General features: G+C 36.0%; 1 protein-coding gene across 1 annotated transcript in view; it reads left to right on the top strand.

Annotated features, from left to right (window-relative positions):
* Positions 1-9851, top strand: part of si:dkey-92j12.5 (multiple PDZ domain protein) — a 166460-nt gene that overhangs the window by 90744 nt on the left and 65865 nt on the right. The window contains exon 17 of the mRNA XM_065004530.1: positions 4873-5071. Within this exon, the coding sequence (XP_064860602.1) occupies positions 4873-5071 (199 nt within the window). The remainder of the gene's footprint in view (positions 1-4872; positions 5072-9851) is intronic.

Here is a 9851-nt window from a genome sequence, read left to right as displayed (position 1 = left end):
CAGAACATTACCTCTGTTATTGGGGGTGAAACCCCACTGTGGAGTCACTCAGAACATTACCTCTGTTATTGGGGTGAAACCCCACTGTGGAGTCACTCAGAACATTACCTCTGTTATTGGGGGTGAAACCCCACTGTGGAGTCACTCAGAACATTACCTCTGTTATTGGGGGTGAAACCCCACTGTGGAGTCACTCAGAACATTACCTCAGAAAACATTGGACACTCTCAGAACATTACCTCTGTTATTGGGGGTGAAACCCCACTGTGGAGTCACTCAGAACATTACCTCTGTTATTGGGGTGAAACCCCACTGTGGAGTCACTCAGAACATTACCTCTGTTAAACCCCACTTGAACATTACCTCTGTTATTGGGGGTGAAACCCCACTGTGGAGTCACTCAGAACATTACCTCTGTTATTGGGGGTGAAACCCCACTGTGGAGTCACTCAGAACATTACCTCTGTTATTGGGGGTGAAACCCCACTGTGGAGTCACTCAGAACATTACCTCTGTTATTGGGGGTGAAACCCCACTGTGGAGTCACTCAGAACATTACCTCTGTTATTGGGGGTGAAACCCCACTGTGGAGTCACTCAGAACATTACCTCTGTTATTGGGGGTGAAACCCCACTGTGGAGTCACTCAGAACATTACCTCTGTTATTGGGGTGAAACCCCACTGTGTTAAACATTACCTCTGTTATTGAAACCCCACTGTGGAGTCAGAGGTGTTATGGGGTAAACCCCACTGACACTATCAGAGAACATTACCTCTGTTATTGGGGTGAAACCCCACTGTGGAGTCACTCAGAACATTACCTCTGTTATTGGGGGTGAAACCCCACTGTGGAGTCACTCAGAACATTACCTCTGTTATTGGGGGTGAAACCCCACTGTGGAGTCACTCAGAACATTACCTCTGTTATTGGGGTGAAACCCCACTGTGGAGTCACTCAGAACATTACCTCTGTTATTGGGGGTGAAACCCCACTGTGGAGTCACTCAGAACATTACCTCTGTTATTGGGGTGAAACCCCACTGTGGAGTCACTCAGAACATTACCTCTGTTATTGGGGGTGAAACCCCACTGTGGAGTCACTCAGAACATTGCCTCTGTTATTGGGGTGAAACCCCACTGTGGAGTCACTCAGAACATTGACCTCTGTTATTGGGGGTGAAACCCCACTGTGGAGTCACTCAGAACATTACCTGTGAAACCCCACTGTGGGGTCACTCAGAACATTACCTCTGTTATTGGGGGTGAAACCCCACTGTGGGGTCACTCAGAACATTGCCTCTGTTATTGGGGGTGAAACCCCACTGTGGAGTCACTCAGAACATTACCTCTGTTATTGGGGGTGAAACCCCACTGTGGAGTCACTCAGAACATTACCTCTGTTATTGGGGGTGAAACCCCACTGTGGGGTCACTCAGAACATTACCTCTGTTATTGGGGGTGAAACCCCACTGTGGAGTCACTCAGAACATTACCTCTGTTATTGGGGGTGAAACCCCACTGTGGGGTCACTCAGAACATTGTCTTAATAAAACAGTGACACTATCAGAGGTGTCAGCTGTGTTAAACATTGACACTATTAGAGGTGTCAGCTGTGTTAAACATTGACACTATCAGAGGTGTCAGCTGTGTTAAACATTGCCACTATCAGAGGTGTCAGCTGTGTTAAACATTGACACTATCAGAGGTGTCAGCTGTGTTAAACATTGACACTATTAGAGGTGTCAGCTGTGTCAGAGCGTCTGCTAAATGACTTAAATGTAATGTAAATGTGTCAGCTGTGCTAAAACCAGGTAAATTGAAGAGAACACATTCTCTCTTTTTTAAAAGCTATAATGACATGACCTGAGTTTGTGTTGGTCTCTATGTCTGTGTGTTGTAGTGTAACTACAGGTCTATGTGTTGTAGTGTGACTACAGGTATATGTGTTGTAGTGTAACTACAGGTATATGTGTTGTAGTGTGACTACAGGTATATGTGTTGTAGTGTGTTATAGTGTGACTACAGGTATATGTGTTGTAGTGTAACTACAGGTATATGTGTTGTAGTGTGTTGTATAGTGTAACTACAGGTATATGTGTTGTAGTGTGACTACAGGTATATGTGTTGTAGTGTGTTGTAGTGTAACTACAGGTATATGTGTTGTAGTGTGACTACAGGTATATGTGTTGTAGTGTGTTGTAGTGTAACTACAGGTATATGTGTTGTAGTGTGTTGTAGTGTAACTACAGGTATATGTGTTGTAGTGTGACTACAGGTATATGTGTTGTAGTGTGTTGTAGTGTAACTACAGGTATATGTGTTGTAGTGTGTTGTAGTGTAACTACAGGTATATGTGTTGTAGTGTGTTGTAGTGTAACTACAGGTATATGTGTTGTAGTGTGTTGTAGTGTAACTACAGGTATATGTGTTGTAGTGTGTTGTAGTGTAACTACAGGTATATGTGTTGTAGTGTGTTGTAGTGTAACTACAGGTATATGTGTTGTAGTGTGTTGTAGTGTAACTACAGGTATATGTGTTGTAGTGTGACTACAGGTATATGTGTTGTAGTGTGTTGTAGTGTAACTACAGGTATATGTGTTGTAGTGTAACTACAGGTATATGTGTTGTAGTGTGTTGTAGTGTAACTACAGGTATATGTGTTGTAGTGTGTTGTAGTGTAACTACAGGTATATGTGTTGTAGTGTGTTGTAGTGTAACTACAGGTATATGTGTTGTAGTGTGACTACAGGTATATGTGTTGTAGTGTGACTACAGGTCTATGTGTTGTAGTGTGTTGTAGGTAACTATGGTATATGTGTTGTAGTGTGACTACAGGTCTATGTGTGTTGTAGTGTAACTACAGTATATGTGTTGTAGTGTAACTACAGGTATATGTGTTGTAGTGTGTTGTAGTGTAACTACAGGTATATGTGTTGTAGTGTGTTGTAGTGTAACTACAGGTATATGTGTTGTGACTAGGTGTGTTGTAGTGTGTTGTAGTGTGACTACAGGTATATGTGTTGTAGTGTGTTGTAGTGTAACTACAGGTATATGTGTTGTAGTGTGTTGTAGTGTAACTACAGGTATATGTGTTGTAGTGTGACTACAGGTCTATGTGTTGTAGTGTAACTACAGGTATATGTGTTGTAGTGTGTTGTAGTGTAACTACAGGTATATGTGTTGTAGTGTGACTACAGGTATATGTGTTGTAGTGTGACTACAGGTCTATGTGTTGTAGTGTGTTGTAGTGTAACTACAGGTATATGTGTTGTAGTGTAACTACAGGTATATGTGTTGTAATGTAACTACAGGTATATGTGTTGTAGTGTAACTACAGGTATATGTGTTGTAATGTAACTACAGGTATATGTGTTGTAGTTTAACTACAGGTATATGTGTTGTAGTGTAACTACAGGTATATGTGTTGTAGTGTGACTACAGCTATATGTGTTGTAGTGTGTTGTAGTGTGACTACAGGTATATGTGTTGTAGTGTGTTGTAGTGTAACTACAGGTATATGTGTTGTAGTGTAACTACAGGTCTATGTGTTGTAGTGTGTTGTAGTGTGACTACAGGTATATGTGTTGTAGTGTAACTACAGGTATATGTGTTGTAGTGTGTTGTAGTGTGACTACAGGTATATGTGTTGTAGTGTGTTGTAGTGTGACTACAGGTATATGTGTTGTAGTGTGTTGTAGTGTAACTACAGGTATATGTGTTGTAGTGTGTTGTAGTGTAACTACAGGTATATGTGTTGTAGTGTAACTACATGTATATGTGTTGTAGTGTGACTACAGGTATATGTGTTGTAGTGTGACTACAGGTATATGTGTTGTAGTGTAACTACATGTATATGTGTTGTAGTGTAACTACAGGTATATGTGTTGTAGTGTGTTGTAGTGTAACTACAGGTCTATGTGTTGTAGTGTGTTGTAGTGTAACTACAGGTATATGTGTTGTAGTGTAACTACAGGTATATGTGTTGTAGTGTGTTATAGTGTGACTACAGGTATATGTGTTGTAGTGTAACTACAGGTATATGTGTTGTAGTGTGTTGTAGTGTAACTACAGGTATATGTGTTGTAGTGTGTTGTAGTGTAACTACAGGTATATGTGTTGTAGTGTAACTACAGGTATATGTGTTGTAGTGTGACTACAGGTATATATGTGTGTGTGTGTGTGTGTGTTAACAGGCCTGACAGTGAGTGCTACTACAGGTATATATATGTGTGTGTGTGTGTGTTAACAGGCCTGACAGTGAGTGCTACTACAGGTATATATGTGTGTGTGTGTGTGTGTTAACAGGCCTGACAGTGAGTGCTACTACAGGTATATATATGTGTGTGTGTGTGTTAACAGGCCTGACAGTGAGTGCTACTACAGGTATATATGTGTGTGTGTTAACAGGCCTGACAGTGAGTGCTACTACAGGTATATAGTGTGTGTGTGTGTGTGTGTGTGTGTTAACAGGCCTGACAGTGAGTGCTACTACAGGTATATATATGTGTGTGTGTGTGTGTGTGTGTTAACAGGCCTGACAGTGAGTGCTACTACAGGTATATATATGTGTGTGTGTGTGTGTGTGTGTTAACAGGCCTGACAGTGAGTGCTACTACAGGTATATATATGTGTGTGTGTGTGTGTGTGTGTGTTAACAGGCCTGACAGTGAGTGCTACTACAGGTATATATGTGTGTGTGTGTGTGTGTGTGTGTGTGTTAACAGGCCTGACAGTGAGTGCTACTACAGGTATATATGTGTGTGTGTGTTAACAGGCCTGACAGTGAGTGCTACTACAGGTATATATATGTGTGTGTGTTAACAGGCCTGACAGTGAGTGCTACTACAGGTATATATGTGTGTGTGTTAACAGGTCTGACAGTGAGTGCTATGAAGGACGGCTCAGGGATGTTGATCCGGTCAGTGGTCCGTGGAGGGTCTGTCTGTCAGGACGGGAGGCTGGGCGTCGGGGACACTATCCTGGCTGTTAACGGAGAACCCACCACCAACCTGACCAACGCTATGTGCAGAGCCATGCTGAGGAGACACTCTGTTACAGGTTCAGATATGAGGTAACACACACCTACACCTACAGTCTATCCAGTATCCTTTAATGTCCAGTATCCTTTAATGTCCTTTAATATCCAGTATCCTTTAATATCCTTTAATATCCAGTATCCTTTAATGTCCTTTAATGTCCAGTATCCTTTAATATCCAGTATCCTTTAATATCCAGTATCCTTTAATATCCTTTAATATCCAGTATCCTTTAATGTCCAGTATCCTTTAATGTCCAGTATCCTTTAATATCCAGTATCCTTTAATATCCAGTATCCTTTAATATCCAGTATCCTTTAATATCCTTTAATGTCCAGTATCCTTTAATATCCAGTATCCTTTAATATCCTTTAATATCCAGTATCCTTTAATATCCAGTATCCTTTAATATCCAGTATCCTTTAATATCCAGTATCCTTTAATATCCTTTAATGTCCAGTATCCTTTAATATCCAGTATCCTTTAATATCCTTTAATGTCCAGTATCCTTTAATATCCAGTATCCTTTAATATCCAGTATCCTTTAATGTCCTTTAATGTCCAGTATCCTTTAATATCCAGTATCCTTTAATGTCCTTTAATATCCAGTATCCTTTAATATCCAGTATCCTTTAATATCCAGTATCCTTTAATGTCCTTTAATGTCCAGTATCCTTTAATATCCAGTATCCTTTAATATCCAGTATCCTTTAATGTCCTTTAATGTCCAGTATCCTTTAATATCCAGTATCCTTTAATGTCCTTTAATATCCAGTATCCTTTAATGTCCTTTAATATCCAGTATCCTTTAATATCCTTTAATATCCTTTAATATCCAGTATCCTTTAATATCCTTTAATATCCAGTATCCTTTAATATCCTTTAATATCCAGTATCCTTTAATGTCCAGTATCCTTTAATGTCCTTTAATATCCAGTATCCTTTAATGTCCAGTATCCTTTAATATCCTTTAATATCCAGTATCCTTTAATATCATTTAATATCCAGTATCCTTTAATGTCCTTTAATATCCAGTATCCTTTAATATCCTTTAATATCCAGTATCCTTTAATATCCAGAATCCTTTAATATCCAGTATCCTTTAATATCCAGTATCCTTTAATATCCAGAATCCTTTAATATCCAGTATCCTTTAATATCCAGTATCCTTTAATATCCAGTATCCTTTAATATCCAGTATCCTTTAATGTCCAGTATCCTTTAATATCCAGTTGTCCTTTAATATCCAGTATCCTTTAATATCCAGTATCCTTTAATATCCAGTATCCTTTAATATCCTTTAATATCCAGTATCCTTTAATGCCCTTTAATATCCAGTATCCTTTAATGTCCAGTATCCTTTAATATCCTTTAATATCCAGTATCCTTTAATGTCCAGTATCCTTTAATGTCCAGTATCCTTTAATATCCTTTAATGTCCAGTATCCTTTAATATCCAGTATCCTTTAATATTCAGTATCCTTTAATATCCAGTATCCTTTAATATTCAGTATCCTTTAATATCCAGTATCCTTTAATATTCAGTATCCTTTAATATCCTTTAATATCCAGTATCCTTTAATGTCCAGTATCCTTTAATATCCAGTATCCTTTAATATCCTTTAATATCCAGTATCCTTTAATGTCCAGTATCCTTTAATATCCAGTATCCTTTAATATCCTTTAATATCCAGTATCCTTTAATGTCCAGTATCCTTTAATGTCCAGTATCCTTTAATATCCAGTATCCTTTAATATCCTTTAATATCCAGTATCCTTTAATATCCAGTATCCTTTAATATCCTTTAATATCCAGTATCCTTTAATATCCTTTAATATCCAGTATCCTTTAATATCCTTTAATATCCAGTATCCTTTAATATCCAGTATCCTTTAATATCCTTTAATATCCAGTATCCTTTAATATCCTTTAATATCCAGTATCCTTTAATATCCAGTATCCTTTAATATCATTTAATATCCAGTATCCTTTAATATCCTTTAAAATCCAGTATCCTTTAATATCCTTTAATATCCAGTATCCTTTAATGTCCAGTATCCTTTAATATCCAGTATCCTTTAATGTCCAGTATCCTTTAATGTCCAGTATCCTTTAATATCCAGTATCCTTTAATATCCAGTATCCTTTAATGTCCAGTATCCTTTAATATCCAGTATCCTTTAATGTCCAGTATCCTTTAATATCCAATATCCTTTAATATCCAGTATCCTTTAATATCCAATATCCTTTAATATCCAGTATCCTTTAATATCCTTTAATGTCCAGTATCCTTTAATATTCAGTATCCTTTAATGTCCAGTATCCTTTAATGTCCAGTATCCTTTAATATCCAGTATCCTTTAATGCCCTTTAATATCCAGTATCCTTTAATATCCAGTATCCTTTAATATCCTTTAATATCCAGTATCCTTTAATATCCTTTAATATCCAGTATCCTTTAATATCCAATATCCTTTAATATCCAGTATCCTTTAATATCCTTTAATGTCCAGTATCCTTTAATATCCAGTATCCTTTAATATCCAGTATCCTTTAATGTCCAGTATCCTTTAATATCCAGTATCATTTAATGTCCAGTATCCTTTATTGTCCAGTATCCTTTAATATCCAATATCCTTTAATATCCTTTAATATCCAATATCCTTTAATATCCTTTAATATCCAGTATCCTTTAATGTCCAGTATCCTTTAATGTCCAGTATCCTTTAATATCCAGTATCCTTTAATGTCCAGTATCCTTTAATGTCCAGTATCCTTTAATATCCAGTATCCTTTAATATCCAGTATCCTTTAATATCCTTTAATGTCCAGTATCCTTTAATATCCAGTATCCTTTAATATCCTTTAATATCCAGTATCCTTTAATATCCTTTAATTTCCAGTATCCTTTAATGTCCAGTATCCTTTAATATCCAGTATATTTTAATGTCCAGTATCCTTTAATATCCAGTATCCTTTAATGTCCAGTATCCTTTAATATCCAGTATCCTTTAATATCCTTTAAAATCCAGTATCCTTTAATATCCTTTAATATCCAGTATCCTTTAATATCCTTTAATATCCAGTATCCTTTAATGTCCAGTATCCTTTAATATCCTTTAATATCCAGTATCCTTTAATGTCCAGTATCCTTTAATGTCCAGTATCCTTTAATATCCAGTATCCTTTAATATTCAGTATCCTTTAATGTCCAGTATCCTTTAATATCCAGTATCCTTTAATATCCTTTAATATCCAGTATCCTTTAATGCCCTTTAATATCCAGTATCCTTTAATGTCCAGTATCCTTTAATATCCTTTAATATCCAGTATCCTTTAATGTCCAGTATCCTTTAATGTCCAGTATCCTTTAATATCCAGTATCCTTTAATATCCTTTAATATCCAGTATCCTTTAATATCCAGTATCCTTTAATATCCTTTAATATCCAGTATCCTTTAATATCCTTTAATATCCAGTATCCTTTAATGTCCAGTATCCTTTAATGTCCAGTATCCTTTAATATCCAGTATCCTTTAATATCCAGTATCCTTTAATGTCCAGTATCCTTTAATATCCAGTATCCTTTAATGTCCAGTATCCTTTAATATCCAATATCCTTTAATATCCAGTATCCTTTAATATCCAATATCCTTTAATATCCAGTATCCTTTAATATCCTTTAATGTCCAGTATCCTTTAATATTCAGTATCCTTTAATGTCCAGTATCCTTTAATGTCCAGTATCCTTTAATATCCAGTATCCTTTAATATCCAGTATCCTTTAATATCCTTTAATATCCAGTATCCTTTAATATCCTTTAATATCCAGTATCCTTTAATATCCAATATCCTTTAATATCCAGTATCCTTTAATATCATTTAATGTCCAGTATCCTTTAATATCCAGTATCCTTTAATATCCAGTATCCTTTAATGTCCAGTATCCTTTAATATCCAGTATCATTTAATGTCCAGTATCCTTTATTGTCCAGTATCCTTTAATATCCAATATCCTTTAATATCCTTTAATATCCAATATCCTTTAATATCCAGTATCCTTTAATATCCAGTATCCTTTAATATCCAGTATCCTTTAATATCCAATATCCTTTAATATCCTTTAATATCCAATATCCTTTAATGTCCAGTATCCTTTAATATCCAGTATCCTTTAATATCCTTTAATATCCAGTATCCTTTAATATCCTTTAATTTCCAGTATCCTTTAATGTCCAGTATCCTTTAATATCCAGTATATTTTAATGTCCAGTATCCTTTAATATCCAGTATCCTTTAATGTCCAGTATCCTTTAATATCCAGTATCCTTTAATATCCTTTAAAATCCAGTATCCTTTAATATCCTTTAATGTCCAGTATCCTTTAATATCCAGTATCCTTTAATGTCCAGTATCCTTTAATATCCAGTATCCTTTAATGTCCAGTATCCTTTAATATCCAGTATCCTTTAATATCCAGTATCCTTTAATATCCAGTATCCTTTAATATCCAGTGTCCTTTAATGTCCAGTATCCTTTAATATCCAGTATCCTTTAATGTCCAGTATCCTTTAATGTCCAGTATCCTTTAATATCCAGTATCCTTTAATATCCAGTATCCTTTAATGTCCAGTATCCTTTAATATCCAGTATCCTTTAATGTCCAGTATCCTTTAATGTCCAGTATCCTTTAATATCCAGTATCCTTTAATATCCAGTATCCTTTAATGTCCAGTATCCTTTAATATCCAGTATCATTTAATGTCCAGTATCCTTTATTGTCCAGTATCCTTTAATATCCAATATCCTTTAAT

The sequence above is a fragment of the Oncorhynchus nerka genome, linkage group LG18 (genome assembly GCF_034236695.1).
Source record: "Oncorhynchus nerka isolate Pitt River linkage group LG18, Oner_Uvic_2.0, whole genome shotgun sequence".
Lineage (NCBI taxonomy): Eukaryota > Metazoa > Chordata > Actinopteri > Salmoniformes > Salmonidae > Oncorhynchus > Oncorhynchus nerka.
This window is presented reverse-complemented; position numbering and strand designations above follow the sequence as displayed.